This window comes from Stegastes partitus, unplaced genomic scaffold (genome assembly GCF_000690725.1).
Source record: "Stegastes partitus isolate 25-593 unplaced genomic scaffold, Stegastes_partitus-1.0.2 Scaffold785, whole genome shotgun sequence".
In the NCBI taxonomy this organism is placed as follows: Eukaryota; Metazoa; Chordata; class Actinopteri; family Pomacentridae; genus Stegastes; species Stegastes partitus.
This window is the reverse complement of record NW_007578516.1, coordinates 123,584-139,074: the sequence shown is the minus strand read 5'-3', so window position 1 is coordinate 139,074 and position 15,491 is coordinate 123,584. Positions and strand designations below refer to the sequence as shown.

The 15,491-nt window shown below is 39.1% G+C and overlaps 1 protein-coding gene across 9 annotated transcripts in view; it reads right to left on the bottom strand.

The window, feature by feature from the left end:
- Positions 1 to 14,992, bottom strand: part of ppip5k1a (diphosphoinositol pentakisphosphate kinase 1a) — a 40,935-nt gene extending 25,943 nt beyond the window's left edge. For all 9 annotated transcript variants that reach the window (XM_008292094.1, XM_008292097.1, XM_008292095.1 and 6 more), the window contains exons 1-14: positions 14,939 to 14,992; positions 8,215 to 8,754; positions 6,239 to 6,434; positions 5,829 to 5,919; positions 5,637 to 5,722; positions 4,595 to 4,749; positions 3,160 to 3,261; positions 2,236 to 2,397; positions 2,014 to 2,135; positions 1,818 to 1,919; positions 1,064 to 1,150; positions 899 to 974; positions 671 to 780; positions 31 to 116 (exon numbers count right to left, since the gene is read on the bottom strand). In XM_008292094.1, coding sequence (XP_008290316.1) covers positions 31 to 116; positions 671 to 780; positions 899 to 974; positions 1,064 to 1,150; positions 1,818 to 1,919; positions 2,014 to 2,135; positions 2,236 to 2,397; positions 3,160 to 3,261; positions 4,595 to 4,749; positions 5,637 to 5,722; positions 5,829 to 5,919; positions 6,239 to 6,434; positions 8,215 to 8,358 — 1,519 coding nt within the window. In that variant the 5' untranslated portion in view covers positions 8,359 to 8,754; positions 14,939 to 14,992. The remainder of the gene's footprint in view (positions 1 to 30; positions 117 to 670; positions 781 to 898; positions 975 to 1,063; positions 1,151 to 1,817; positions 1,920 to 2,013; positions 2,136 to 2,235; positions 2,398 to 3,159; positions 3,262 to 4,594; positions 4,750 to 5,636; positions 5,723 to 5,828; positions 5,920 to 6,238; positions 6,435 to 8,214; positions 8,755 to 14,938) is intronic.
- Positions 14,993 to 15,491: the final 499 nt, after the last annotated feature.

Sequence of the window (15,491 nt, the reverse complement as noted above, 5' to 3'; positions counted from 1 at the left end):
AGTGGAAAAATTGAAGTTATATCTTCCTACCTTCTTCCTCACTCGAGGTTTTGGGCTGCCCATGGGGCAGGTAAGTTAGTTGCACTTTTCTGTTGATCCCCGAGAAGTGACCATACCTGTATTAGAAGGAAATAAAACACAATCATCAGAGGAAAAAGATATTTCTAAACACATTTTGATGATAAGATTAGTGGGGTTTGCTATTATGCACAAATGATGACTACTAGAGATATGATAGTGAACATGTAGAAACAGGGCCAGGATCAGTTCAATGCTTCTATTTGCTTATTAAATTGCAATAATTTGTCACATTCAGACATAAGCTGAAAACAAGGCTGAAGCTGCAAAAACAAACAAAAGAAAACTTTGTCCAGCCATTTAAAAGTTTGTTTGAGTTGTGTGTGGCAGTTAGTGACAAAGCAACAGTAAAATTTGGACAAAACTTACAACCACTTTGTGGAATTTCAACGAGGAGCTTTACAAGTTGTACCGCGTCAATGCATTTCATTCATCAAATTCTTAGCGATTCACTACCTTTTGCTAGTTTTTAGAGCATACACTGTCCATTGTGGTTTGACATAATTTGCTGAGATGACCCAGATATCAGTAAAGTGAATATGAGATCAGGGATTAGCGGTTAATAAAGTGACCCAGTTTCCTCGTCGCTTACATTTCCAGAACAGTCTTCAGCTGCTCCAGTTTGGACTTCTTCTCTTCTATTTCACAATCATTGTGTTGTCCCAGTTCTGCTAACAACTGCCGCGTGATGTCCAGCACCTCCTGTTGAGGTTCACAGTAACAGGCAACATTACAAATGTTCACACAAACTTAAACACACACAGGCAGTAAATTATAGGTGCTCTGTATCACAACTTACAACCCACTGATTTATTTTTACCTGCAGTTGTTTTGGCTTCTTGAGCTTTAATTTCCCAGTTTTGTATCCTCCATATTTCTCAAATAAATCAAAGAACCTGGTTGGGTCAAACACAGTGAAATCAATCAAAAGTCTTTCATCTGGATGTGCAGTAAACAGGAAGTTGTTAGCACAGAGACGACCTACATGGGGTTGCGAACTTCCATCTTCATCTTCTGTTTGGGTGTTCTGTCTCCATGTCGGATGACAGCGATGACACAGCGTAGCTCCATCCTGAAGAATCACAATCAGGTTTATTAATGTGCCACATTTTAAAACAACCACAGTTGGCCAAAGTGCTGTGCATGCTTTAAGACAGTCAGCAATAAAAACGTGTGAAAAAGCAAGGCAGAAAACTGGATGACAACTTGAAAAATCAATAGTAAAGTAAATATAAAATACTAAAAAAAACAAGACAGAGCAAGATATCAACTTATAAGACCACATTATAAATTTAAAATAAATATGAAATACTACAGTACATAAGACCACGAAGAGACTGTAAAATGGCTGCAATTTGTTTTTTCATTGGAGTTAATAACAAAAATCTTGCAACTGTATACAACAGTTACAATTAAGTTAATTAGTAAACTGAGTCAGCTCATGTTCGAGACAATCTCAATGTTAATATGAAAAAGATAAAGATGAGAAAAGCAAACAACCGCATTCTGCAAGACCACACTGACAGTCATCAGACTATTAGTGTTGTTTGTCTGTTTCACAATAAATTTTCAACAGGTTTTAAGAAGAAAGCTCTTTCAGTGACTGGACTTTTAAAAAATATATTTTCTAATGAATTAAGGAACCACCCCAATAAATGTGGAGTACACTGAACACATCTCTACTGAAAACATATTTCTAAAGTGGTTTTAGCTTCTATCTTTCTCCTGAAATGACTCACATGGTCCCTGACGTAGTGGGAACTATGGGGATGTCTTCTGCTTCTGTAGGGATGGACCAAGGAATCTGAAACTGAGGAGCCAGCTCACGCATCACAATATTCCTGAAGAGACACAAAATTTGAAACAACAGATCAGATTGAAGACAGAAAACTGAAGAAAAAGTGCACAAGAAATGACAAAAACAAAAGCTGGTACCCGAGGATCTTGGCACAGTCGTCATAGTACTTCATTGAGTTCTTCACGAAGCTGAACCCGTTGACGTCACAGACATATGAATGTCCGTTGGCTCGCAGAAGGTCAAAGCCACACACAGTTTGCTGCAGTGAAGAGAGAGGAGAGGACATAGTTTTTACCTCACAACAAGGTAAATGCACACTATAATATACCAACTGTATCAACTCCACCAACTCTGCGTACCTTGAATGCCAGGCAGACCTTGCGGGCCACCAGTTTCTCCATAGCTGAGAGCATGACAGGGTAGCGGACCTCCTTACCCTCGCTGTCTCTCTCCACCTTCCCGTCCAAAGCTGGAGACTTTCGGGCCTCGGCATGAGCGTAATCCGGTCCCACAGTGTACACCTGAAATCAGGTAACACACATTCCTTTGTGTTACTCAACATAGTGGCTACCACTAAGAGAAGAAACAGCAGTTTTCACAGTGGAAGAGCTGCAGTTTCCAAACCAGGACAAGGCGTGAGAATGCAGAGTTCCACCATAACATCCTGAGGAGAACGTTTGGCATAAACAACCTGAACTGTGATGCGTTGGCATATTGGTGTACGAGTACACTGTGCACCCAGTCACAGTGAGTGATTGCACACAGGGTTTTGGCCACAGCAACACAATCGTCTCTCTCCATCCGCCCTATTCGCCAGATTTGGCTCCCTGTGACTTCCTTTTTCTTTCCCAAAATAAAATTCAAGTTGAAGGGTTGCCGTTTTAACACAGTTTGGGAGATTCAGTGCTCATTACGGCAGTGTTTGACAAATTTATAAAAACCAGACTTCCAGGGAACGTTACAAGCGTTGCAGGAGCGCTTTGACAGGGACGGCGGCCAAATTTAAATCCGGTATGGGCTTTGATTTTCATAAGAACAGTCTCTGAAATTCTTCATTGTACCACATAAAACAATCGGTCTCCCTCTAAGATAAAACCATGTTCAGGAAGACTGAGGGTGTCATGGCATCAGTTTATTTTACTTTCTGTGAAATTATATCAATACAAACTATTTTTTAACTGTGTGATTGGATGTTTCATGCTAAAATATTGTTAAACTCTCCTGTAAGTATTTAATGAACACAGACTTACAACATCACCTCGGTGCCTCAGTTCGTACTCTACCTTAACATCAGTGCCATCTGTTGGCATGAACTCTTCATAGATGTAGGAGCCCGTCTTCCTCACGCTGCTCTCTGGTGAGTAGACGCTGCTTCGGCTCCCAATCTACAAAAAACACAGACCTTTCAGCCGTTAGTTCAACTGTGCACTCTGTATCGTCTGTATAACATCCACCACAATCAGAATTAAAGCTCACAGCTCCATGTTTGACAATATTACCACTGATTAATGATAATGCACTTTCTCTGAGACGGCGAGAAGCTGTTAAGTGGTGCAGGCTAATGCCTGGAGTGTTTCAGTCTTTTCAGTGGATCAACAGTTGACATTATGACTAAACGCATAAAACGAAAGGTGTGCATTCAAAATGTCAAGACCAGCCCTGGACTCTTTCCAAATATATTGTTGTTGCTGTTACTTAAAGCACACAAGAGCACTTGGATAAAGAAAAGGGGGGCTTGAAGTTAAAAGCGACGAGTAAAAGCTATACATTAGCCAGAAAAAATGTGCTCGGGTGTCATTGTAAGTCACAGTCTGTGCAAGAGCGTCCATTAGTGACCAGCCTGTTTCTGACCTGCTGCATTTTCATAATGGAAGCTGTGAGCCGCTGTTCTGGACAGGACAGTTTTAGGATGCTGCAGGTCGTAAACTTGCAAATTTATGTAATTACCTGTTAGCTTCATCCCATCTTTTAACTGAAGTAATGTTACGTCAGGGCTAGGTGATTGGCTGAATTTTATCTTTGGCCTCAAACAGTTGTGAAAACAAGACAATCGAGTTAAAATGATTTGGTTTTTGTCTTGCATTACAAATCCAGCACACCCTCACTTTGGCCTGCTTTTCACTAACTTTGCTGTTGGCTTTGTGCTGATCATATATTAAAGAGCACGATGGAAAGATCTTGTGTATGTTCTCCTTACTAAGATGGAGATCTGTGCTGATACGTGGGCATATGTAAGGTTTAATGTGATACAGTAACTGGTAATTACATGACTGCGTGTCTCAGCCAATGCTGTGAGTAGTGTGACAAATTACTTTCTACAGGGAGCAAAGTGAAGTAGTAAATTACTACAATCTGTCAGACTATGACTAAATGCGTCCAAGTTAGCATGCTGCCTACATGGGATGATTTCATAGTACTGAGGAACTTCACATAGAGCCATTTGAAACATTGCATGTTTGTGGAGAACATGGTGCTGCATCACTTGCAGACAGTAATGTGCTTTACTTATTTTACTTTTCTTGGTTGTTTTTCAGTTTAATTATATTTAAACTTCCACTTTGTAAAAGTTCAATAAATGCATGATGTTTCCAAAGTCAATAAGAAATCACGATCTCGACAATACTCATGTTTATGAGTTTTGCCAGAATCTAGCAGTTCACCGTGACAGTGAGGACTTAAAGAGTAATGAAACAAAGGCACAGAGGCCAAAGCAGGGACCTTTCTGAAGAGTCGCTGGCTGCCACCGCCAGCAGAGGTGGGGTAGTAGATGTAGACGTTGTGGTCCTCGGCACAGACAGGCTTCTCGACAAAAGGCTTCTGGAATATCTCTCCATTCACTTCCACGTGGTCCTCTCCTTCGACCAGGTTACACTCTGAGACACACAGACAGAGCAACGTTTCCTTCTCACCGCCTCTGATAATATATACAGATGACGCTCGACCCCGCAGTGTTTACTCTCGAGCCCTGTGAAGCAGCTCTGCGCTCCGAACCATGAACAGTCATTACTGTCAAGATGGCAGACGCTTAAAACGTCTCATTGCTCACTGGCCCGAGACTGAGCCTGTGTCACCGTGTAAAAACAGGATTTGAATGTCAGACCCATCAAATCACAGCACTTAAGTATGGGACACTTGTGGCTGCTTCGCATTTGATACTATATTTATCCACGAGCTGAAATAAAACCAAAGCCGTCTTTAAAAAACATTCATAGGATGCTGCAGGGACAAGGGGATGTTTTTCTGAGCTTTTAACTACAGCTGCAAAGAATAATTGATTACTTGACAGCTATAAAATTAATTGTAAACTATTCTGATAATTAATTAGTTTTTAGCGCTTTTTTTTGTTTTTTTTTGTTTTTTTTAAAGAAAAATCCAAAATTATCAGATTCTAGCCTCATAAATCTGGATATTTTCTAGTTTCTTTCCTCCATTTTGACAGTAAACTGAATATCTTTGGGTTGTGGATGAAATTAAACATTTGACGACATCATACTTGGTTTATAGAAAACACTGACGTGCACTGTTCACCATTTTTTGACATTGTATAGAAGAAACAACTAATCAAATCATAGACAGATTAATCTGAAATAAAAATAACCACTTTTCCATTTAAAACTGGGAGATAAAAGCCTTAAGAACTAAATCAGAAGTTGGCTGAATCGGCTTTGTCCTGTGGTTTTTTGCTGTGCCATAAGTTAACAGCACTAAAGTAAACAGATGTATTCAATAAAAAGTGACTTATTATCAGCAGCAGACTGACCTTCAGGTTTATCTGGGTCACGGTTCAGCACAGCATAGCGCGGTAGGTCAATCCCTTCCTCCTGCAGGATGCGATACACCTCTCTCCTGTTAGAAATAAAGGAGCTATGATAAATGACTACTGCATTCTCCAGCCTTGCTTTGCTTGTATTTTCTTCAACAGATTCTGTAAAGCTTCCTGATATGGATGCACCTGTCCTGTATGTAGTACTGCATGTTCAGGTCATTGATGAGCAGAGGGTTTCTCAGTTTGGCGTAGCTCACTGCCTTATCCAGCGGGAATCCTGGTTTACACACAGATGCAGAGAAACTACTCAATAAATCAGACATTTTTAGAGAACACATTAACACATGCAACAGACTGACATAGATCGACTCTGTTGGACTAAACATAACGCTGACATTGTTTTACAAGACAGGCGCTCTGTTTAGTGTGTAAAGACTGATAAGAAGCCAGTGGTGCAATAGACGTTAACTTGAGTGTGTGTAGATTTAAAGATATCACCTGTTTAGGAAACACATAATTCTAATATGACAAATGAAAACCCACAAGAAGCACAATATGTGTACGTGTGTTTATGTGTGTGTGTGTGTGTGTTGTACCCTTGGAGTGGAAGGAGATGAGGCAGTCGCACAGAGGCCATTTGTCCACAGGCTCGTTGAGGATGACGTCCTCTGGGAAGATGACCACGGTGATGTACTCGAACCTGCACAGCCTCTCCAGGATCTGGGTCATTGGCTTGGACTTGGACTTCTTCATCATGCAACAGATCCCCACCACAATCTGTCGCTCCGGGGGCTGAACAAGGGAAAGGGGGAAGCACGGCAGCGTTTACAAAGGCAGCTTTATTCCACACATCCCCCAGAAACTTCATACTGGAGACGTACTGTGCATTACAAATGTCTACACATGTTATAACCAGAAACAGAACTAAAAAAAAAATCTCAAATTTACATTAAGAACACTTGAACACTGTGGGGTTCTTTTGTTTTGCTTTTTTAAACTACCAACTACACCCATTTTAAAATGTACATTGCCATTATTAAACTCTGGTCTGTTAGCTACTATCCAGACGACTAACTCACCAAAGGAACGTATATTATGGCTACAGACAAATAATGTGGATGAAGATTATAGAAATGATTTCCCCAGATACATTTCTATGATGAATATAACTGAAAATGGTGATAATCAGGCAACTCAGCTCATGCCTCTACAAGATACATGTTTAGACGAAGCAACTACTACTGACAGCAGAGCGTCAGGGTGAAAAAGGCTGACTATATGTAAGAGTTTGTTCTTGCATTTGGACAATCTGACAAGAACTGAAATTAACACAATTTAGCAGCGTCAATTCAAAATAAGTCACTGCTTCATTGCTAAAAATTTCCCCATTTGTAAAATACAGAGAAAAGGCTGTGCTCTGTGTGCAACTACACACTAAATAAATAAGCAAGCAAGCATGCATCTTCTATCACGATTAGGTCAAATGAGAAAGCCATGTTTTCATGCATTGGTGAGAAATGTGATATCTGACCTGCTGCACGTACACATAGTTTACAACACTCAGGGGAATTCACTTCATGTAAATGTATTTGGTGTAACGAGTTTTTTTCCAAGTAACCAGGTTACTTAAGTGCATGTAAATAAGCAGAATATCTACATGGAAACCTTACAGCGGGTAACGGTAGTAAAATGATCTGGTCCTAATCTACAACACTTCAGATATTAATCATATTTTCAAGCCCTTTCCAACAGAGAAATGTATTTAATGTTGCAAATTTACTTGACTAATTTGCAGACTAAATTAAATATGCATTGAGCTCTTTTGAGAAAACCCAGCTATAATGGCTAGAATGAATACACAGACTGTTTTCGGAGCGAATATGCTGAGGATTAATTTCATTACTGGCCACACCTGCCGCAATTAGATGGCACAGGGATGTGGGAAAACAAGCCAGTGAGCTTTTGTTTTGGGATTGTTGTTGGCTTCAGTTTCTGAATCCAGCACAGCGCTGTGAAATTTAAGTGTTACGCAGAGCATGTGTAATATGGGTAGTGTAATATGGGTAGGTTAACATTTACACACTACAGTAGACTCTGTAAGGGATAAAGTTAATGAGCAACCGTCAGCTGATACTGGCAAAATAAATGCTGGCAGGGTGATCAAAACGGCAAAGTGAAAGCCCCATTTTATACACATTAGTTCTTTCCCTGTATATATAGCAGTAGTTTAATCACAAAGTCTAGATACTTCAAGGTGCATTTCTATGTATAAGGGCTGCAAAACTTGTGTAAATAAAATAAAAATAGATGACAGATCTATTTTTGTTTGCAGCATGGATCTCCATTTGCACCACTTAGGCACTGCTCTCACGCCTGGTGCAGCTACTTTCATTGATTATAGTGGAAGTGTAGAGTTGCAGCAGCTGCTCCGTGAACAGTCCACAAAGGTTACGTGCTCAGTGTAGCCTTGGTGTAAAAGCGATAAATTCCACTATGGATGTGAGAGATGTGCAGTGTTAACTGAGAGCCCTGATCTGTCGTATCAGCAGCTAACAGAGGAAGAGTCTCCCACCGAGTCTGTGTCTTCGTCGTCCTCATACAGCTCCATGTCTGTCCTTATGCTGTCTTCCAGGACCTCGCTCTCATCGTCCTCGCAGCCCACGAAGAATCTGGGAGCGCCACGCCGGCTCTCGCCCGGGCTGTTGGGCTCTGACATCACAGTCCCCCGCGGCAGCCCTCAGCGTCCCACCGCGCCATCGTACACCAACACACCGCCGGAGCGGGCCGCCGATGGGAGGGCACGAGGCCAGGGGGAGAGGGACGAGTCCACTCTGCCTGGGCTACACAGCAGAGCTGGTAGAGGACGGGGCGTGAGGCAGAGCAGCAAGATGAGACTGAATGAGGAGCGCTAAAGCATAAAATGTTATGTGAGAAATTACGGTGCAGTCCAGCGCACTGCGATGACGTTGTTACTCAAGTTTCTCATTCTTCGTTCAGCAAATTCACATCTTAAACGACCGGCTTGGGTTTCTCAAGAGTCTTCAGCAACAAGTTGACGATCCAGTTATCTGATGACAGTCCTTTCCTCCATCTGTTTGCAAGACTGACAGTCCTACAAGGAAACAAAACACAAAAAATTAAGGTAATTATGCAGCAATGCCACAGGGTGTTACACGCCTAATCAATGTTTCTCTACAGGATACAGTTACGGTCAACTCTTGGTTAGAATGGGCTTTTGCATGACAAATAACGAAACACAGAGTAATGGCATTGTCACATACTTTTTTGACCCACTTGATAAACAAACGTCTATTTTGCTTAGTATATGAACCCTCAATTAACAATCAAGCTAAAAAAAAAAAAAAAAAACATTCATTTATATTTTTAGTTTTAAACATTGAGGCACAGGTGATGTTTCTTTGGTGCTGTCTGAAACCTCTGTGAGCACCAAAACATTGGTCTCTGCAGGAAAAACCCTGTTCTTACAAGATTGTCTGCTATATGTGTAATAAAATACCATGGACTAAAACAAATGAGTTAAAAAAATCTTTGAATCAACAAAAACATTCACACTAAAGTTCATCTTGGCACACGGGTGTCTGATGTTTGTTTTGTTTTTCCCCCAAAATAATCACATTATGGAAGCAATGTGGGTAATTTTGGTCTTTTCTCACCGATATGAGGTGAAAACTTCTATACACTTGACCAATAATTAGCGTTAGCATTTCCTCTACTGTTACACATTTAACTGTGACGCTGCAGTCTGGGGCTCTACAGCAGCAGGGCATCGACTCTGATCTGCATTTCCACCGCTAAACATTAGCCAGTCAGGGAGACAGAAAAGTCAGCAGAGCACGTCATACTGTAGACAAACCACAACCACTCATTACTCACTAAAGGACACACAGCCAGCCTCTCCACCATCAGGCACAGTCACTCAAGTGTCCACACTGACGCTTATTATTAGTATAAGCAGCCCAGAAGGGGTCCAGATGAGATAATAAACAAAAGCACATCTGTGCAAACCCTCAGGGATCTCAAAGTCAGGGAACAAACAACGCTGCCAGAACAACCCTCTACAGCATTTGTTTTTGTATTTTAAGCCTCCATGACCTTAAAACTCAATGCTCTTATCTCATTTTTCATGTTTTTAGTTTGACTAGAAATGATAAGTTCATTAATCAACTGATCCATCAGCACAAGATTTACTGTTTATCAAATTTTGTCCCAAATTTCTGCCGTTCTTTGTAAATTAAGTCACTGTTACTTATACAGCACATTTAACAACAGATGTAGTGCCAAAGTGCTTTCCAATAGAGAAACAATACAAATTCACCTAACAAGCTTTAATATTACAGGTAAGACACTACTGTATTTATTATTCAAATTTACAAATTTAACTCAATTACACTTTGAGATTAAAATCTAACAATGTCATTGATAGAACAATTTAGGTTATCAAAAGACCCTGCAAAATTATACATGGAAACCCCAACAAACACAGGCATCCTATGAGCAAGCACATTGGTGACAGTTAACTGGGGTTTCAAACAAAACTACTTGAGAAATTTGGGAAAAGTCGAAGGTCTCGCTATATGCAGACATATTACACGTGACTAATCAAGGAAATAATCTATAATTCTTACTAAAATATCTTTTATATACATTTACATCTATGTTGGTTACATCTGTGTCCGCACATTGTGGACATCAGAGTTAGTAAAAGGGTTCATTGTGGTGAAGTACGACTGCTTCATAAATATTTAACTGCTGCCTGGTACCCACATACAGAAATCTGTTCTTACTGCCATTTTGGCAGCGAGTTGATTTAAAATAAACTCCTTCCGTGCCTAAGTGGATTAGTGTTTCAGAGCTTGAGCATAACAGTTAATCTCTTCCATTACACCTGCTTAGTCAGGCTACCAGCAGGGCCACAGCTCCCACTGAGGACACGGAGGTCACGTACTCCTTATTTTTTAAGGGACTCTGGGGGTTTAAGTGACCTGGGGGAACTTTATATTCCACATTTTAATGGGGTGAAACTCTGTATCCCTGTGTCAACTTCTAACAAGCTTGAAAAACAGCTTTGTTTCAGCCTTGATGAAAATGCTTCTTTGGAACAATTTTGGTTTCATTAAATCAAAGATAATGATGGTGAATTTTGACTACCCAAAGACGAGAATGTAATCATTAAACTGATCTGAAAGCATGAAGGATTGTTAGGTTTTCATTAGGGTCCGAGCACTAACGGTGCAAGGACCCTATTGAAACCCTTGTTATCGATTGAAACTGATGATATTTTGGATTCAGGAGATCGTTTTTTTAGTCCAAAAATTTAAAAAAATACTCACCACTGTTTATCAGAGTCCAAAAATATGTCTAAAAATGTCTTATTTGATTGAGCTCCAACAATCACTTGACTAGTGGTTGACTAGTCAATCAATTATCAACTGTTTATAAATTCATTTAATTGGGTTAAACAATGAAAGAAAAACAGGCTAATTACTCTGATTGCAGCTCCTTAAATACAAATATTTTCAGGTTTCTTCTTTCCTCGATGACAGTGAAATGTATATACTTTTTTGTGTACAAAAAAAAGACATCTAAGGATGCCACTGCAAGTTTTGGGAAACACTGACATTTTTTTTTTACTATTTTCTGACGTTTTATAAATCAAAAAATTAATTGATTAATTGAGAGAATAAACAAGACAATAAAAATATTTGGTCACCTCAAAGTTAGTCGTATTATTTAGCCAACAGTCCAAAATACAAATATATGACAAATGAAAAGATACAAAAACAGACAGTAACAGGAAAATCTAAGAAGCTGAAATCAGACAATGTCTTAAGTTTCCGCTTTAAAAAAAATGCCTAATGTTTCATTTAATGCCAAACCAATTCATCCACTATTTATTAGAAGTCCAGAGCCATGAAAGCTGAAGCTGCAGCTGAACAGTAACATCACTGTGTTTCTTCTAAAGGCTCATGTGACAACATAGTAAAATGCTGAATTCGATCCACAGAAGGAAGCTCGCTCAAGTTCAACGAAAGGACGAAGACAAGACTACATTTGCATAAGTTAATCCAGTCCAGCCTCTTTTTTTTCCTTTGCCCTCACATTTCATGTCATACATCACTATCTGAGACCTCTGTTGAACCTCTACCCACTCAGAGACTCGCCATTTTCTGAGTTTTTTTTTCTTTTTTTTCTCTAAATATCTAATAAAGTCTGACTTTCACCCAACCTTGAGCTACATGACTCAGGGTTCATTGCTGGCCAGACTCAGACACTTCCTGCTGAGCACCCTGCAAGGATCTGAACTAACCTTTAATCCAGAGTGCGTTGCAGCCTGAATCTGCTCCAGAACTCATTTCAAAACAACTATTTTTCATCTCATTTATAGCGGACACGGCCTTGTTTATTTGAAGTGCATCTAAGGAACAAAGTTTGAAATATCTTTGACCTGACTGTTGGGGAAGCGTTGCCACATAAACAGACTTGCAGACTTAAATGTGTGGGGAGACACTGACATATTGTGCAATCTTGATTTCTGATAACTACATGCCAGTGACGCCTTTAATTTCTAAACTCAGTGACTTAACATTTTGTTATTTTTAGAAAAAGCAGACCGAGAAAAGAATTCAGCAGTTCCTCTCTGAAACTTAACGCCCTGCAGATATTTGTTAGGAAGAAGCACTTGACTGTCTATACAAGTATGAGAAAAAGAAATGTGTTAAAAAGAAAGAAATGTGCAGAAAATCTTATCTTATCTTTTCTTTTTTTTCGTTTTACAAGTTCAAAGTTATTGTTTGCACCAAAATCTGTTAAAAATATATTATAAACAGCAATTTATTCTTCTTGATAAACTTGCTAAACTGACAAACTATCAACAGAGTCACTATTTCTTTAACAGGTGACGATACAAAACCTCTGACAACAGCTGCAAGACTTACTGATGTAAAATAAATTTGACATCATTTTTGATGATTTAATAATCAATCTTGAAGCAAAAATGTAAACCTAATGCAGGCTCCAGATACTGAAATGTGAGAAATTGATGTTTTTTCTTTGCCATCTATGACAGGAAATTGAATATTATTGGTGCAGATCTGATGTTGGTGACATCTGTATACGTCATCTTGGATTGGGAGAGATTAGGATGGCAATATTTTTTTATTACCAGATAGTTTATAGACAAAACTCAATTCTTTAAGCCACAGAGTTATTAGAAGTTGCAGCTCTATCCCAAATATATGAAGTGTAATATAATATTAAACTAATAAAAAGCAGAAAATCTTCACCAGTGAGAAGGCTGAAATATCTGACATGTTTGCTTGAACGCAATAAATGATTTGCTAAAAAAGTTGTGGAATAATAAGGTGTTGATGGATTACTCAGGTAATTGTTTAGCTGTGTCAGCTTTGAAAGTATGAATATTAATAAATTAAAATCATGTCTAAGCAATTGAAAATGGTGTGGAAAGTTTTGAATTTGGTTGTTTATTTAAAGCACTCGTGACCTGAAAACTCAGTGTTCTAATCTAATCTCTACAGTAGAAATGATTAATCCGTTATTCCACAGACTGAAAGATAGACAATTAACTGTTTATTAATGTAAGCCTTTGTTTCAGAGACAAAAAAATGCAAAAAAAAGAAAGAAAAAAAAAGCCTGTTTTATGGGTTTATTTGTCTTCTATGACAGTAAGTTACGTGGGCCTTCAGAGGAAACATTTTGGGACATTTGGAAACTGTTCATTTTTGGACATTTTATACATGATTACTCAAGAAAATCTTCACAATAATCATGTGCACACACATTAAATGAGCATGTGGGGTCACTCGATTATCAGCCTTGGTGATCTGAAATTCAGGAATTGTGTTTAATATTGAGGAAGGATTTCTTTGGGCCGATTGTTACACGCCTAAACTAAGTCATCCTTTTTTGTCATTTAATTTAATGGCCAAATACTCTTTACTTGTTCTTCAAATTCCTAATGTGACCACATTGTTTTTGTAGCGAACATTACGTACTAAATATCCACAATATTTTATTCATTTATTGTTACCAATAAATTTTGTTATTGTTAGTGAAATGACTTCTAATTTGCATCTTCAAATTAAACACAGTAAAACATAAATACACAAAGGCATTTCAACAAAGTACATTTTGATGGTTATAATTTACATTTTTACTGAAAATGTATATATCAATTTCAAATATCAGCTATCAGGTTATATTAGTTTTCCTTGATTACTGATAACCAGTATTGTTTTTGTTTTTTTTTTGGGGGGGGCAACAAAAACCACACTGGTCGAGCCCTAATATGCACGACTCAGTCCAGTCCTGTTTGCCACTAATTCTCCTGAAGTCATTAAAAGGAGGGAAAAGATGTGTCCTGCACAGAAGCAGCTGGATTTCTAATGTTTATGAGTGTGTCATCTTTCAATTCAAACAGAAAGAAAAATGAGGCAGTGAAATGTTTAAATAAAGTCCTTAATTATTGACCTTTGTATTTCGAAAATCCACTGTGCACTTTGCAGGAGCAAGTCCTAACTCAGCATTTGATTTACACGTTAGGGCGTACATGTTAAGTAAATATGCACAGTGTCTGGTCTGCAGGCAGAAGCTCGGCACACTCTGGATGGTCTCAAAGTGTCACACTATAGTCACAGCAATAACAGCCTGGGGCCAACTACGTGCAGAAATTACGTTTTCTGCATGCAGGAGAAAAAAAAAAGATAGCTGGCTGCACCTGATGTTCCAGTTGGACGGCGTCCTGACAGGTTTAACTACGTGAATTTAAGACATGAGGCGGGATGCTAACATGAACCAAAAATAATCAGACAGCCAAGCACGGTTCACATTAACCGATACCAGAGATTTATGGCTGCTGCTGCTGCCCTTAATTCACTTAACGTCTAATTGCACAGTAAAAGGACGTTGTTTGCGCGCTGACGTAAATGTTTTACACGAAATAAAATAGCGATTTAATGATGCTCTCTGCATGTACGCAGACTTATACAGGAAACTGAGTTCAACAACAGCGTCAAGTGGAAAAGAAATTAGCGTTAGCTGCCGTTAATTCTGGCAGCGTTTAGCTAACGTTAGCTAATGTTAGCATTCCGCTAGCAACCCGGCTGAACGGCAATGTAAACAAGCTTTCCAAGGCCATTTTGTCCGCATTTGAAACAGAAGCCAACTATCTGTGCCACTGTCGATGTTAACGATTAATCCCGGACCCATGACAGTCATAAATCCGTTTACAACGGTTGAGATAAAAATACTGAACTCACGGTTTGGTTGGAGGGTTCGCACCGCTGCCATCAGCTCGCTTCCTTCACTCTTTGACAGTTTGCATGTGAAACCAATCTTATTTTTCTAGTTTGACGCACTGGATGATCGACGTCTACAAAAGCCAATAGAAAAGAACAATCGCTTTGAGTAGGCGGGACATAAAACCCGCATGAGCCAATAAGCAGCGGTCAAAGTCAAACTGAGCAACAAGCGAATCCCTCAGAGGAGAAGAGCGTTAGCGGCCTCTAGCGGCCAGGGTGAAATATATGCTGTTTTTAAACCCTAAAATTAAAAAAAAAACCCTTGAAATATATTTTATTTTCACTGGTGAAAGCAAACAAGTATCACTTAAATGTCAAATAATACAAAATTGCTTTAACTTATAGTAATTGCAGTACATTTAAGATGAACAGCAGGTATTTGAGCCTATGCATAAATAAAAACAAACACCATATGTGCCACTTTAAAAAAAACAAAAAACAAAACACTACATACTCTGTACTAGGAACCCAATACAACAAAAATCACTACACTTTTCATTACAGAGCAGTG